Source organism: Hyla sarda, chromosome 5 (genome assembly GCF_029499605.1).
Source record: "Hyla sarda isolate aHylSar1 chromosome 5, aHylSar1.hap1, whole genome shotgun sequence".
NCBI classification, from domain to species: Eukaryota; Metazoa; Chordata; class Amphibia; order Anura; family Hylidae; genus Hyla; species Hyla sarda.
In genome coordinates this window covers 227,610,260-227,626,653 of record NC_079193.1, presented here as the reverse complement: position 1 = coordinate 227,626,653, position 16,394 = coordinate 227,610,260, and the positions used below count along the sequence as shown (strand labels likewise).

General features: G+C 44.7%; 1 protein-coding gene across 1 annotated transcript in view; it reads left to right on the top strand.

Annotated features, from left to right (window-relative positions):
* Positions 1-228: 228 nt before the first annotated feature.
* KIF13A (kinesin family member 13A) overlaps positions 229-16,394 on the top strand; it is a 268,080-nt gene continuing 251,914 nt past the window's right edge. Inside the window, exon 1 of the mRNA XM_056521241.1 lies at positions 229-1,922. Within this exon, the coding sequence (XP_056377216.1) occupies positions 1,907-1,922 (16 nt within the window). The 5' untranslated portion in view covers positions 229-1,906. The remainder of the gene's footprint in view (positions 1,923-16,394) is intronic.

Here is a 16,394-nt window from a genome sequence, read left to right as displayed (position 1 = left end):
TCATCCGTTACTATACATCCGTTTTTACACAGAAAACGGATGTTTAATAATGGATGAATACTCATAGTGTGAACGGATAAGTCTTAACACCCTAGCCTAACTAATTTAACTAAAAGTGAGAAACAGGAGTCACTACGGGAAAGTCAATCTAGAGGGCCGGCCACAGGCGCAGCATCCACCAGCTGAAGGGCCTCAGCCGGTGATGTAAAGAATTTCGTGGTCCCTCCATCCACCACACAAAGTCTGGCCGGAAAAAGCATGGCATGACGATATCCCTTGTTGCACAGGCGAAAACGGACTTCCATAAATTTAACCCTCTGCTTTCGAAGTTCAACAGAGAAGTCTGGATAGTAGGCTACTCTGGAATCATTGAAGCGCACCTCTTCTTTGATGCAGACCACCATCAGGATAGCGTCTCTATCACGGTAATGAAGCTATTTCACCAAGAATGGTCTGGAAGGAGCTCCCGGCGGAGGGGGTCTAGCCAGGAACCTATGCGCCCTCTCCACCGTAAAATATGAGGAGAAGGTGTCAGAAGATAGGATTTCCTTCAGCCAAGATTCCAGAAAGCCTACAGGATCCGAGCCTTCCGCCTTCTCAGGTAGTCCCACCAGGCGTATATTGTTACGCCGCAGTCTATTTTCAAGATCACCCACATGATCAAGTACTTTTTTCATTTGGAGCTTTACTGATGACATCTGATCCGGCAAAGGATGGAGAGTGTCCTCAACAGTCGATAGTTTGCGCTCCACCTCTCAAGTGCGTTCTCTCAGCTTCTGTGCCTCATGACGGAGGATAACAAATTCCTGTCTAAGTTCATCCACCTTAGACACCATCATAGTTTGACAGGAAGTGAATGCAGCCAGTAGTTGATTAAACTTCTGATCAATGGACTCAATGTGGCAGGAAGCACGCGGGTTCTGGACAGCGCCCCAACGGGCTTTGGCAACCAAAAAACATAAGGGGAGAAGGCTCAGGGGAAGCGTCCTCCAAAACTTCTGCCAACCCAGAGAATCAACTGAGGGCTTTGGCAGCGTGTGTGGAAAGTTTAGAAACCAGAGGGGTAGGAACACTGGAATTCCGTCTGCGGCCTCAACCGCATGTTTAGACTTTTTGGTCTTGTTCCTTGAGCCACCCATATTTCTTGTAGGATAGCGACCAGCTATAGTATAGACACCACAAGGCACAGCAGAACCGTACAATCCAGGTAGCAACAGCTAATAGGCAAGGCAAGCCCTACAGGGCACAGTAGCTCCCAACAGATTACACAAGAGAACAGCAAGAGAAGAGTCCCAGAGCAAATATGAGGCACAACAAAGTCAAGCAGCTCAGGCAGAGTAGATACAAGGAGATAGAAGCATTTAGGGAGTAGCAGCACCTACTGTACAGTCCAGGGCAGCGACAAGCAGAAGACCCCCTGTAGCAGCCACAGAAACCAGTATGCCTCCCTGGTATGACGGGAGGTAGGGGGGCTTAGAGGGCTCCGCTCAGCACCACAGCAGCGAGGGTCCACAGGGATCTCAGACAACCCCAGCAGCCTATATAGGGAAAGCCCAGGTCTGCGTCTGACCACGGCAACAGCAGCAGCTCCCCACATCAGGTCTCTCCTGCCCACCGCAGCTCAGGCGTGGGAGTATCTATGGAGACCACGAGGCTCCACTCACGAAGTGAGCACAATGGCGGCCTTTCTTCTGGGAGCCCTCTCGCAGAGAAAAGCCTCCTCCACTAAGCCTCCGTTCTGCCACTGTCCAGACTCACGGGACCTCTCCTCGCTGCTTCTCCCCTCTGGCAGATACTGGGCTCCGTCATCTGTCTCCTCCATTCAGTCCCCAGCAGCACTACTCTCTTCCCCACGGCACACCAGCTCCCGACTCCAGCCACGGCCACCGGCAGCACCAGCCAGCTCATGCAGCATGGGACAGGTGAGTTTGAGGCCCACAGAATAGATTTACAGGGGAAATGGAGCTGGGCTAGCGGGAGCACTGCAAGGTGCAACCGCTCAGCTCTCCATCCAAGCCACGCATCTGATCAACGTTTTCTGATCTTTTTATTTTTCGAGTGTCTTGATCCTCACTTCTTTCTTCTATTGAGGATTCTGTGCCACCTTTTTCCATATAATTTTTATATTTTTTCTGATGTTACAGCGTTCTTCTGCCCATGTATAGACTCTATTATGTAAATAGTCTCTCATATCTCTTTCGAAATTTTTCATTTTATTTTGTAGTGTAGTTGACTTTAATTTTTCCATTCCAGTATTTAGATCTTTATATATTGCATCATATTCAGACTGTCTCTTTACAGTTTTTAGCTGTGTTTCTGTCTTTTTTATTTCTTTTTGTAATTGCTCAATTGCTAGTTGTAGATGCTGGACAGTCAGGAGCATGAGGTCAAGGGAGTGTCCATTATTCATTGCGTACCATCTCTGATGATATATGGCATCATCTGGCAATACATTTGGTGTAAGTTTACACGTAAGGCCTCTGGACATTCTCTGAATTTTTAAATAGTCAGAGTTTAGGCGTGGAAGGATATATTCATCTCTTTTTTTCACAAGATTATAGAGCTGTTTAACATAGTCTACTTTGCACTGCTCTTTTATAGCAAATAGTACTTTAGATAGTAGTAATTTTTATGAAAAGCCTGCTTCTGATGCTTCAGGCAATATAGACATTTGTTTATTCTCTGAAAACAAGAAAACTTCGTCTCTAGTGTCCGTTATTTGGCTTAGATTTGCGAATTACATTTTTCGTATCCAATTTGTATGTGGTAACCTGGACTATGTTAAACAGCTCAATAATCTTGTGAAAAAAAGAGATGAATCTATCCTTCCACACCTCAACTCAGAGAAACCCCAGAGGTCTTAGGTGTAAACTTACACAAAATTTAATGCCAGATGACGCCATCAGAGATGGTACGCAATGAATAATTGACACTTCCTTGACCTTATGCTCCTGACTGTCCAGTGTCTACAACTAGCAATTGAGCAATTACAAAAAGAAATAAGAGACAGAAATGCAAGTGAGGATCAAGACATTCGAAGAATAAAAGATCAGAAAACGTTGATCAGCGTTTTTTAGGAAAACCCAAAAGCGCTATGACACCAGAGTCCACGGAAAATTCACAATCAGACACCACGACAAGAGAAGACAAAATAGGAAGAAAGAAAAGAGGGAGACCTGCAAAACAGAAAACATAGTAGAAAATATATCAGACAGAGTCCTATCCGATATTGAATTGAATGTCCTGAACCGCGGACTGAGTTTTGTGCCAATATATGAAAATTCCAACTTTCATACTAGAATAGACTTTTATAGGTTTTGTAGAAATATCCCTATGAAAATGTATCTATCTTACAGTGGGATGATAGAATGTAGAGCTACTGGGACTGAAATCCCTGAAGCTCTGCATAAATCATCATCATTTGATCCAAAGATTAAAACAGCCTGTCTCGAGGCATTAATGCAAGTTGTTTTAACCCCTTAAGGGCACAGGGTGTATAGATACATCCTGGTACTTAACCCTGTACGGACTGAGCGTTTTTCCGTTTTTGCACTTTTGTTTTTTACTCCTTACCATTTAAAAATCATAACCCTTTCAATTTTGCACCTAAAAATCCATATGATGGCTTATTTTTTGCACCACCAATTCTACTTTATAATGACATCAGTTATATTAACCAAAAATCTACAGTGTAACAGAAAAAAATAATCATAGTGCGACAGAATTGAAGAATTGGCTGATCGTTACAGCAGTTCTGACATAAACTCTAAAAAAAAAAAAAAAAATGTGACCCCATTTTAGAAACGACACCCCTCACGGAAGATAACACAGGGTATAGTGAGTCTTACCACCCCACAGGTGTTTGAGGAATTTTCGTTGAAGTTGGACGTGAAAATGAAAAAAAAAAATTTCACTAAAATGCTGGTGTTATTCCAAATTTAACATTTTCACAAGAGGTAATAGGAAATAAGCCCCCCAAAATTTGTAACACCATTTTTTCTGAGTATATAAATACCCCATATGTGCATGTAAAGTGCTCTGCGGGTGAACTACAATGCTCAGAAGAGAAGGAGCGCCATTGGGCTTTTGGAGAGAGAATGTGTCTGGAATTGAAGGCCATGTGTGTTTACAAAGCCCCCATGGTGCCAGAACAGTGGACCCCTCCCACATGTGACCCCATTTTGGAAACTACACCCCTCAAGCAATGTAATAAGGGGTGCAGTGAGCATTTACACCCAACATGTGTCTGACTGATTTTTTGGAACAGTCGTCCGTAAAAATGAAAAATTTTATTTGAGGGGGTCCACTGTTCTGGCACCACGGGGGGCTTCGTAAATTCACATGACCCACGACTTCCATTCCAACCAAATTCTTTCTCCAAAAGCCCAATGGCGCTCCTTCTCTTCTCAGCATTGTAGTTCGCCCGCAGAACACTTTACATCCACATATGGGGTATTTCCATACTCAGAAGAAATGGGGTTAACATTTTGGGAGGCTTTTTCTCCTGTTACCCCTTGTGAAAAAAAAAATTGGGGTAACACCAGCATTTTTGTGAAAAAAAATAGAATTTTTCATTTTCATGTCCAACTTTAGGGGAAATTTGTCAAACACCTGTGGGGTGTAAAGGCTCTCTGTTACCCTTGTTACATTAATTGAGGGGTGTTGTTTCCCAAATAGTTGCCATGTGGGGCTTTTTTTGCTGTTCTGGCACCATAGGGGCTTCCTAAATGTGACATGCCCCCCGAAAACCATTTCAGCTAAATTTCCTTTCAAAAAGCCAAATGTGGCTCCTTCTCTTCTGAGCATTGTAGTGCGCTCACAAAGCACTTTACGTCCACACATGGGATATTTCCATACTCAGAAGAAATGGGGTTACAACTTTTGGGGGTCATTTTCTCCTATTAACTCTTGTAAAAATGGTTAATTTGGTGAAAAACTGGATTTTAGTGAAAAAAAATGATTTTCATTTACACATCTGACTTTACCGAAAAGTCGTCAAACATCTGTGGGTTGTTAAGGATCACTGTAACCCCTTGTTAAATGCCATGAGGGGTGTAGTTTCCAAAATAATATGCAATTTTTTAAAAGTTTTTTTTTGGGGTTATGGCACCATAGGGGCTTCCTAAAGGTGACATGTCCCCCAAAAACCATTTCAGCAAAATTCACTTTACAAAATCCCATTGTCGCTCCTTCACTTCTGAGCCCTCTAGTGCACCCACAGAGCACTTTATGTTCACATATGAGGTATTTCCTTACTCGTGAGAAATTGGGTTACACATTTTGGTGGCTTTTTCTCCTTTTCCCCTTGTAAAAATTCAAAAACTGGGTCTACAAGAACATGCAAGTGTAAAAAAAAAAATTTATTTTCCCCTTCAATTTGCTGCTATTCCTGTGAAACACCTAAAGGATAAACAAACTTTCTGAATGTCATTTTGAATACTTTGAGGGTTGCAGTTTTCATAATGGAGCCATTTATGGGGTATTTCTAATATTCAGGAAAAAACTATCTCGGAATCAAATTCATAAGTAAAAGCATTCCAGAGTTAATTATGCTTAAAGTGACAGTGGAGCAAAAAATGCTCTGGTCCTTAAGGTGAAAATGGGCTTGGTCCTTAACCCCTTAAGGACATGCGGCGTAAATGAATGGCGTTGCATAGCACCTCTTTACGGCACGGCTGTGATACCAGTGCAGAAGATGCGCTCGCTTCATTCCTGGTGGGTTCCGGCGGCTGTCAGCAGCCGCAGACCCGCCGGTAATGGCAGACATCAGCGATCACGCTGATGTCTGCCATTAATCCCTCAGGTGCCGTGATCAATACAGATCACGGCATCTGCGGAAATGCAGCACTTATAATAGCTGATCTGATCGCCCGCGGCACTGCAGCGGGGATCAGATCAGCCAGGATGGCGGACGGAGGTCCCCTCACCTGCCTCCGTCCGTCTCCCGGGGTCTTCTGCACTGATCTGCCTTCCAGCAGACCAGAGCAGAAGATAAATAGTACTCTATGGGGACTAAAAAAGTGTAAAATAAATGTAAAAAAAAATTATTTGAAAAACATATGAGTACGTCCTTGGTCCCGCTCCCGTGATATAACGAGGGGTCCCACGGTGACCCCGCATCATATCACGGCGGGCCCGGCGTCATAGTGAAGCCGGGACCCGCCGCTAATAGCGCGCTGCACTGATCGCGGTGCCCTGCGCTATTAACGCTATTAAAGTGAAAGTAAAAAGTGCCAGTTAGCTCACGGAGCTGTTCGGGATCGCCGCGGTGAAATCGCGGCATCCCGAACAGCTGTACTACAGGAGGAAGGTCTCTTACCTTCCTTCCTGCAGTCCGATCGCCGATTAAATGCTTCAAGCCTGAGATCCAGGCTTTAGCAATCAATCGCCGAAAACACTGATCATTGCATCCCTATGGAGATGCATTGAACACTGTTAAAGATCAGTAAATGGGGGCTATAATATTGCAAAAGAAAAGTGTAAAAAATCATTAACCCTTTGAATTATCCCTTCCCCTAATAAAAGTTTGAATCACCCGGCATTTCCAATAATAAAAAAAAAGCGTGTAAATAAAAACAAAAATAAACATATGTGGTATCATCGCGTGTGGAAATGTCCGAATTAAAAAAATATACCACTAATTAAACCATACGGACAATGGCGTATGTGCAAAAAAATTCCAAAGTCCAAAATAGCGTATTTTTGGTCATTTTTTATATCATGAAAAGATTAATAAAAAGCGATCAAAAAGTCAGATCAATGCAAAAATGGTACCAACAAAAACTTCAGATCACGGCGCAAAAAATGAACTCTCACAACACCCTAAACACAGAAAAATAAAAAAGTTATATGGGTCAAAAGATGACAATTTTAAATGTATAAATTTTCCTGCATGTAGTTATGATTTTTTTCTGAAGTAATACAAAATCAAATCTATAAAAGTAGGGTATCATTTTAACCGTATGGACCTAGAGAATAAAGATAAGGTGTCATTTTTACCGAAAAATGTACTACGTAGAAACGGAAGCCCCCAAAAGTTACAAAATGACTGTATTTTTTCAATTTTCTCGCACAATGATTTTTTTTTCCCGTTTCGCCGTAGATTTTTGGGTAAAATGTCTGATATCATTACAAAGTAGAACTGGTGGTGCAAAAAATAAGCCATAATACAGATTTTTAGGTGCAAAATTTAAAGAGTTATGATTTTTTAAAGGTAAGGAAGAAAAAACGAAAGAGCAAAAACCGAAAAACGCCCGGTCCTTAAGGGGTTAAGGACGCAGCCCATTTGGGACTTAACCCCTACAGGACCCATGACACCCTGGGTCTTAACCCCTTAAGGACCGGGGGGGTTTTCCGTTTTTGCATTTTCGTTTTTTGCTCCTTGCCTTTAAAAAACTCATAACTCTTTCAATTTTGCACCTAATAATCCATATGATGGCTTATTTTTTGCGCCACCAATTCTACTTTGTAATGATGTCAGTCATTTTGCCCAAAAATCTACGCTGAAACAGAAAAAAAAAATCATTGTGAAACAAAATTGAAAAAAAAACAAAACAGTTTTGTAACTTTTGGGGGCTTCCGTTTCTACATAGTACATTTTCTGTAAAAATGACACCTGATATTTATTCTGTAGGTCCATACGGTTAAAATGATACCCTACTTATATAGGGTTGATTTTGTCATACTTCTGGAAAAAATCATAACTTCATGCAGGAAAATTAATACGTTTAAAATTGTCATTTCTGACCCCTATAACTTTTTTATTTTTCCGCGTATGGGGCGGTATGAGGGCTCATTTTTTGCGCAGTGATCTGAAGTTTTTAACGGTATCATTTTTGCATTGATAGGACTTATTGATCGCTTTTTATTCATTTTTCATGATATAAAAAGTGACCAAAAATGCACTATTTGCGCGCACGCCATTGACCGTGCTAATTAACAATATATTTTTATAATTCGGACATTTCCGCACGCGGCGATACCTATATATGTTTATTTTTATTTACACTGTGTTTTTTTTTTTTTATGGGAAAAGGGGGTGATTCAAACTTTTAATAGGGAAGGGGTTAAATGATCTTTATTCACTTTTTTTTGCAGTGTTATAGCTCCCATAGGGACCTATAACACTGCACACACTGATCTTTCACATTGATCACTGGTTTCTCATAAGAAACCAGTGATCGATGATTCTGCCGCTTGACTGCTCAAGCCTGGATCTCAGGCACTGAGCAGTCATTCGGCGATCGGACAGCGAGGAGGCAGGTAGGGACCCTCCTGCTGTCCTGTAAGCTGTTAGGGATGCCGCGATTTCGCCGCGGCTATCACGAACAGCCCACTGAGCTAACCGGCACACTTTCACTTTCACTTTATATGTGGCGTTCAACTTTGAACGCTGCGTCTAAAGGGTTAATAGCGCACGGCACTGCGATCAATGCCGCGCGCTATTAGCCACGGGTCCCGGCCAACCCGCTATGACGTGGGGCCATGCCGTGGCCCCGCGTTGCAGATTGGGAGCGAACACATGACGTTCCAGTACGTCATGTGTCCTTAAGGGATTAAGGACCAAGGACATACAGTTACGTCATGGGCAGTTCTGGTCCCCGCCGGGCGGGGATCGGACCAGGATGCCTGCTGAAATCATTCAGCAGGCATCCCGTGCAAATGCCCAGGGGGGTCATTAGACCCCCCATGTCGGTGATCGCCGCAAATCGCATGTGAATTCACACATGCGATTTGCGGCTATTCCGGCGATGCGGGTCACGTGTGACCCGCTGACCCGGAGATACAAGGTGATAGGGGGTGTATGATACACCCTCTATCACCCACTGTATCTATGGGGAGGTGGTTATTTCACCACCCCCCCCCAGGATCGCTGCTATTGGCTGGACGGCAGGGGAGGAGTTAACAGCATCCTCCTTCAGCTCCCACGGCTGGCTGGGTTCAGTCAGTGGTCAGAGCTGCTGGAGGAAGCCGGGAACCCCCCTCTGCCGAGATCGGAGCCCCCAGAGAAGAAAAGAAGCCCCCCATAGATCAGGGAAAGAATACAGCCCAGGGAAAGGTAGGGTAAATAGTAAAAAATTAAGTAAAAAAAAGTTTTTAAAAAATTTCCCCCCCCCCCCTGACCCCCTAATAGGTCCCCAAGGGTCTTCTGCAGTTTTTCAGTGTGACCCGGGCCCTATTAGGGGTTCAGGGCGCTGCATTAGCCCCCCCCCCCATTTTTTGGGGGTGCTGCAGCATTTTTCCCCCCCATATAACGGTGTGTGATTTCTAATCACACACCCTCCCCCCCCCCCCGCCACCGCTTTTCTTGCCTCCGAATCTGTCAGTGAGGACGATGAAGATCCAACATTTCTGTGTTCTTCATCGTCCTCCTCATTATCTAGCAGTGATGATGAGCCCCCTGCACGGCGGCGGAGACACCGCCAGGCGAGGCCACGCACCCCCCATTAGTGGCCCAGTGGCCGGCACTAGTGCGTACTAGGAGTCCGACCCCCCAGACAAGTATACCGGAGCCCCCTTCTGGTGAACCTGTCTGGAGACCCCCAGAGGGTTATCAGCGCCCGCCGAACACTTTACATAGACATATGAGGTATGTGCTTACTTGAGAGAAATTGTGCTACAAATACAAGTAAAAATGTTCTCCTTTTACCACTTGCAAAAATTAAAAAATTGGGTCTACAAGAACATGCAAGTGTAAAAAATGAAGATTTTGAATTTTCTCCTTCACTTTGCTGCTATTCCTGTGAAACACCTAAAGGGTTAAAACACTTACTGAATGTCATTTTGAATACTTTGGGGGGTGTAGTTTTTATAATGGGGTCTTTTATGGGGTATTTCTAATATGAAGACCCTTCAAATCCACTTAAAAACTGAACTGGTCCCTGAAAAATATCGAGTTTGAAAATTTTTTGAAAAATTGGAAAATTGCTGATGATCTTTGAAGCCCTCTGGTGTCTTCCAAAAGTAAAAACTCATACATTTTATGATGCAAACACAAAGTAGACATATTGTATATGTGAACCAAAAAAAATTATTTTGAATATCCATTTTCCTTACAAGCAGAAAGCTTCAAAGTTAGAAAAATGCAAAATTTTCTTTTTTTTCATCAAATTTTGGGATTTTTCACCAAGAAAGGATTCAAGTTACCATAAAATTTGACCCCTATGTTAAAGTAGAATATGTCACGAAAAAACAGTCTCTGAATCAGAATGATAACTAAAAGCATTCCAGAGTTATTAATGTTTAAAGTGACAGTGGTCAGATGTGCAAAAAACGTCTGAGTCCTTAAGGTGAAAAAGGGCTTAGTCCTTAAGGGGTTAAAGTGCTGCTTTATACAGCAACTCACCAATGACGTTTTCTCTAATTTGTGTCCTTGCCTTCTCTTCTTCATTTGGTCTGGGCCATCATGACAATTTCTTCCACCCACAATTCTTCACCTTTAACCCCTTAAGGACTTAACCCTTTTTCACCGTTTTTTGCAATTCTGACCACTGTCACTTTAAACATTAATAACTCTGGAATGCTTTTAGTTATCATTCTGATTCCGAGATATATTTTTTGTGACATATTCTACTTTAACATAGTGGTAACATTTTGTGGTAACTTGCATCCTTTCTTGGTGAAAAATCCCAAAATTTGATGAAAAATTTGAAAATTTTGCATTTTTCTAACTTTGAAGCTCTCTGCTTGTAAGGAAAATGGATATTCCAAATAATTTTTTTATTCACATATACAATATGTCCACTTTATGTTTGCATCATAAAATAGACGTGTTTTTACTTTTGGAAGACACCAGAGGGCTTCAAGGTTCAGCAGCAATTTTCAAATTTTTCACAAAATTTCCAAACTCACTATTTTTCAGGGACCAGTTCAGGTTTGAAGTGGATTTGAAGGGTTTTCATCTTAGAAATACCCCATAAATGACCCCATTATAAAAACTGCACCCCCCAAAGTATTCAAAATGACATTCAGTCAGCGTTTTAACCCTTTAGGTGTTTCACAGGAATAGCAGCAAAGTGAAGGAGAAAATTCACAATCTTCATTTTTTTACACTCGCATGTTCTTGTAGACCCAATTTTTGAATTTTTACAAGGGGTAAAAGGAGAAAATGTATATTTATATGTGTAGCACAATTTCTCTCGAGTAAGGACATACCTCGTATGTCTATGTAAAGTGTTCGGCGGGCGCAGTAGAGGGCTCAGAAATGAAGGAGTGACAAGGGGATTTTGGAGAGTTTTTCTGAAATGGTTTTTGGGGGGCATGTTGCATTTAGGAAGACTCTATGGTGCCAGAACAGCAAAAAAAACACATGGCATACCATTTTGGAAACTAGACCCCTTGAGGAACGTAACAAGGAATAAAGTGAGCCTTAATACCCCACAGGTGTTTCACGACTTTTGCATATGTAAAAAAATAAATAAAAAAATTTCACAAAAATGTGTTTCCCCCCAAATTTCACATTTTTGCAAGGGTTAATAGCAGAAAATACCCCCCAAAATTTGTAACCCCATCTCTTCTGAGTATGGAGGTACCCCATAAGTTGGCCTGAAGTGCACTACGGGCGAACTACAATGCTCAGAAGAGAAGGAGCCATATTTGGCTTTTTGAGACCAAATTTTGCTCTGGGGGCATGTCGCATTTAGGAAGCCCATATGGTGCCAGGACAGCAAAAAAAAAAAAAACACATGGCATACTATTTTGGAAACTAGATCCCTCGGTGAACGTAACAAGGGGTTAAGTGAACCTTTATACCCCACAGGTGTTTCACGACTTTTGCATATGTAAAAAAAAATTATTTTTTTTACCTAAAATGCTTGTTTTCCCAAAAATGTTACATTTTTAAAAAGGGTAAAAGCAGAAAATACCCCCCAAAATTTGTAACACAATTTCTCCCGAGTACTGCGATACCCTATATGTGACCCTAAACTGTTGCCTTGAAATACGACAGGGCTCCAAAGTGAGAGCGCCATGCGCATTTGAGGCCTAAATTAGGGATTGCATAGGGGTGGACATAGGGGTATTCTACGCCAGTGATTCCCAAACAGGGTGCCTCCAGCTGTTGTAAAACTCCCAGCATGCTTGGACAGTCAACGGCTGTCCGGCAATACGGGGAGTTGTTGTTTTGCAACAGCTGGAGGCTCCGTTTTGGAAACAGTGGCGTACCAGACATTTTTCATTTTTATTGGGGAGGGGAGGGGGGCTGTGTAGGGGTATGTGCTTATGTAGTGTTTTTTACTTTTTATTTTATTTTGTGGAAGTGTAGTGTAGTGTTTTTAGGGTACAGTCGCACGGGCGGGGGTTCACAGTAGTTTCTCGCTGGCGGTTTGAGCTGCGGCAGAAAATTAGCTGCAGCTCAAACTTGCAGCCGGATACTTACTGTAAACCTCCACCCGTGTGAGTGTACCCTGTACATTCACATTGGGGGGGGGGGGGAACATCCAGCTGTTGCAAAACTACAACTCCCAGCATGCGCTGACAGACTGTACATGCTGAGAGTTTTAGTTTTGCAACAGCTGTAGGCACACTGGTTATGTATCACTGAGTTTGTGACCTTACTCAGTGTTTCACAACCAGTGTGCCTCCAGCTGTTGCAAAACTACAACTCCCAGCATATACGGTGCATGCTGGGAGTTGTAGTTTGCAACAGCTGGAGGCATACCGGTCGTGAAACACTGGATTAGGTAAAAAAAAACTCTGAGTTTCACAACCAGTGTGCCTTCAGCTGTTGCAAAACTACAACTCTCAGCAGTCACCGACAGCCAACGGGCATGCTGGGAGTTGTAGTTATGCAACCAGCAGATGCACCACTACAACTCCCAGCATGCACTTTAGCTGTTTGTGCAAACTGGGAGTTGTAGTTATACAACAGCTGAAGGTACACTTTTCCATAGAAAAATGTGCCTCCAGCTGTTGCAAAACTATAAGTCCCAGCATGCCCATAAGGGACTGCTGGGAGTTGTGGTGGTCTGCCTCCTGCTGTTGCATAACTACAGCACCCAGCATGCTCTTTTTGCATGCTGGGAGCTGTTGCTAAGCAACAGCAGGAGGCTGTCACTCACCTCCTGCTGCTGCTCCGGGCACAGGTCAGTCCCGCCGTCGCTCCTGGGGCCCCGATCCCAACAGGGACGCCGGGGATCGGGGTCCCCAGCTGCCGGGGTCTTCTTCCCTCACCCGCTCACGTCCTCCGGAAGAGGGGCGGAGCGGGTTGCGGGAGTGACACCCGCAGCAGGTGCCCTGATTGGTCGGCCGGTAAACCGCCCGACGAATCAGGGCGATCGTGAGGTGGCACCAGTGCCACCTCACCCCTGCTGGCTATGGCTGTTCGGGGCCGTCAGAGAAGGCCCTGATCAGCCAGTAATTCCGGGTCACCGGAGACCCGATTGACCCGTAATCGCCGCAGATCGCTGGACTGAAATGTCCAGCGATCTGCGGCCATCGCCGACATGGGGGGGCATAATGACCCCCCTGAGCGATATGCCGGGATGCCTGCTGAACGATTTCAGCAGGCATCCGGCTCTGGTCCCCAACCGGCTAGCGGTGGGGACCGGAATTCCCACGGGCGTATGGATACGTCCGTCCTTAAGGACTCGGAATGCAGGGCGTATCCATACGCCCTGCGTCCTGAAGAGGTTAAACCTGCAAAACAACCTATTAGGCTCTGCACTTTTTTTTCCATGGGTGAAAGAGGGGTGTAGAAGAGTATACATGGGTGACAGAGGGGTGTAGAGGGGTGTAGAGGAGTGTACATGGGTGACAAAGGGGTGTAGAAGAGTATACATGGGTGACAGATGGATGTAGAGGAGTGTACAGAGGGGTGTAAAGGAGTGTACAGAGTGGTGTAGAGGAGTGTACATGGATGAAAGGGGGGTGTAGAGGAATGTACATGGTTGACAGAGGAGTGTAGAGGAGTGTACATGGGTGACAGAGGGGTGTAGAGGAGTGTAGAGAAGTGTACATGGATGAAAGAGGGGTGTAGAGGAGTGTACAGAGGGGTGTAGAGAAGTGTACATGAATGAAAGAGGGGTGTAGAGGAGTGTACAGAGGGGTGTAGAGGAGTGTACAGAGGGGTGTAGAGGAGTGTACATGGGTGACAGAGGGGTGTAGAGGAATGTACATGGGTAACAGAGGGGTGTAGAGGAGTTTACATGGGTGACAGAGGGGTGTAGAGGAGTGTACATGGGTAACAGAGGGGTGTAGAGGAGTATACATGGGTGACAGAGGGGTGTAGAGGAGTGTGCAGATGGGTGTAGGGAGGTGTACAAGGGTGACAGATGGGTGTAGAAGAGTGAACATGGGTGATGGGGGAAAAGGGGGCAACAGAGGGGTGGACAGGGGTGACAGAGGGGTGAATAGGGGGTGAACATGGGTGACAGGGATGGACAGAGGTGACAGAGGTTTGGATGGGGGGTGGACATGGATGACAGGAGGGTGGACATGGGAGACGGGGGGTCAGAGGGGTGGACAAGGGTGACAAGGGGGTAAAAGAGGGACAGGAGTGACAGAGAGGGATGGACTGGGGTAACAAAGGGACAGATGGGTGAACAGGAGGGTGGACATGGGTGACAGGGTAGACTACGGGGGTAGACGGGGGTAAACATGGGTGACAGGGATTGACAGGGGAGTGGACAAGGCGGACATGGATGACAGGAGGGTGGACATGGGTGACAGGGTAGACTATGGGGGTAGACCGGGGGTAAACATGGGTGACAGGGGAGTGGATAAGGCGGACATGGATGACAGGAGGGTGGACATGAGTGACGGGATGGTAGGAGGGTGGACATAGGTGAGAGGGGGGTGGACATGGGTGACAGGGGGGTGGACATGGGTGAAGGGGGGTGGACATGGGTGTCGCGGGGGTGGATATGGGTGACGGCGGGTAGGACATGGGTGACAGGGGATGGACAGGGGTGGTTTTCTACTGGAGTACCCCTTTAAGGGATTAAAATTTTCATATTCTGACCCCTATAACTTTTTTATTTTTCCAAGTACGGGGTGGTATGAGGGCTCATTTTTTGCGCCGTGATCTGAAGGTTTTAGCGGTACCATTTTTGCATTGATCGGACTTTTTGATTGCTTTTTATTCTTTTTTTCATGAAATAAAAATTGACGAAAAATACGCTATTTTGGACTTTGTCATTATTTTGCGCGTACGCCATTGACGATATATTTTTATAATTCGGACATCTCTGCATGCGGCGATACCACATGTTTATTTACACTGTTTTGTTTGGGTTTTTTTAATGGGAAAAGGGGAGTGATTCAAACTTTTATTAGGGAAGGGGTTAAATGATCTTTAATTGACTGGAGCTGTGAGGATCCGGCACATGCAGGATTAGGGTATTATATAGGAGTGCGGACTGGTGTCGATGCAGGTGAGGCACAGGTGTGGACATCGGTGGTGCACCTCAATACTAGTAACGTAATCTAATAAGAAAGAGTCAAAGAAAGATTGCACTCACCATCCACAAACTTTATTTGGAGTACAGGCACATAAAAACGGAGGCAGGGGCACACCGGGACAAGTTGTTTTGCACTAGTTTGCGCTTCTTCTAGCTTCTTCTTATTGTTTTAAATGATGATTTTTTTTTTGCAGTGTTATAGCTACCATAGGGGGCTATAACACTGCACACACTGATCTTTTACATCGATCTTCGTTATCTCATAGGATAACATTGATCGATTATTCAGCCGCTTGACTGCTCATGCCTGGATCTCAGGCAATGAGCGGTCATTCGGTGATCAGCAACGCAGGAGGCAGGTGAGGACCCTCCTTGTGTCTGCCAGCTGTTCAGGACGCCCTGGCGGTCCCGAACAGCCCACTGAGCTAACCGGCAGTACTTTACTTTCACTTTAGACGCGGCGATCAATTTTGAACGCCGCGTCTAAAGGGTTAATAGTGCGTGGCACCGCGATCAGTGCCGCGTGCTATTAGCCACGGGTCCTGGCCGTGGCCCTGCGTTATAGAAAGGGAGCGGACTCAGGTCGTACAGGTACGCCCTGCGTCCTTAAGTGGCTAATAAGGTCTACTGGTACTTGCAGTTCTCCTCACCACTACAGAGGGATTGGTCACAGGTGGCTTTAAGTGGTTATATAGATCAAAATATTTCTTAGATACTCATTCAGTTTTTCAGTAGCTGCATCTAGGCGTCATGCTGAAGCTCAGTAAGAGGATCGCATTGGGGGACCTGAGCAGGCCATCAGAGGCACGGAGGGAGCACAGGTTTATTTATTTTTATATAACACATTGTAATGCTGCTGTTTGGAAACCACCAGCATATCATGTGCCCTGGGTCTTACCTGCGCCATGCGACATTCTGGGTGCCATGTTTGTGTTGTATTTCCTGGACTTCCTGCTCTGATATTTCTGCCATTGCTGCAGTTTCCCCTCTGTCCTC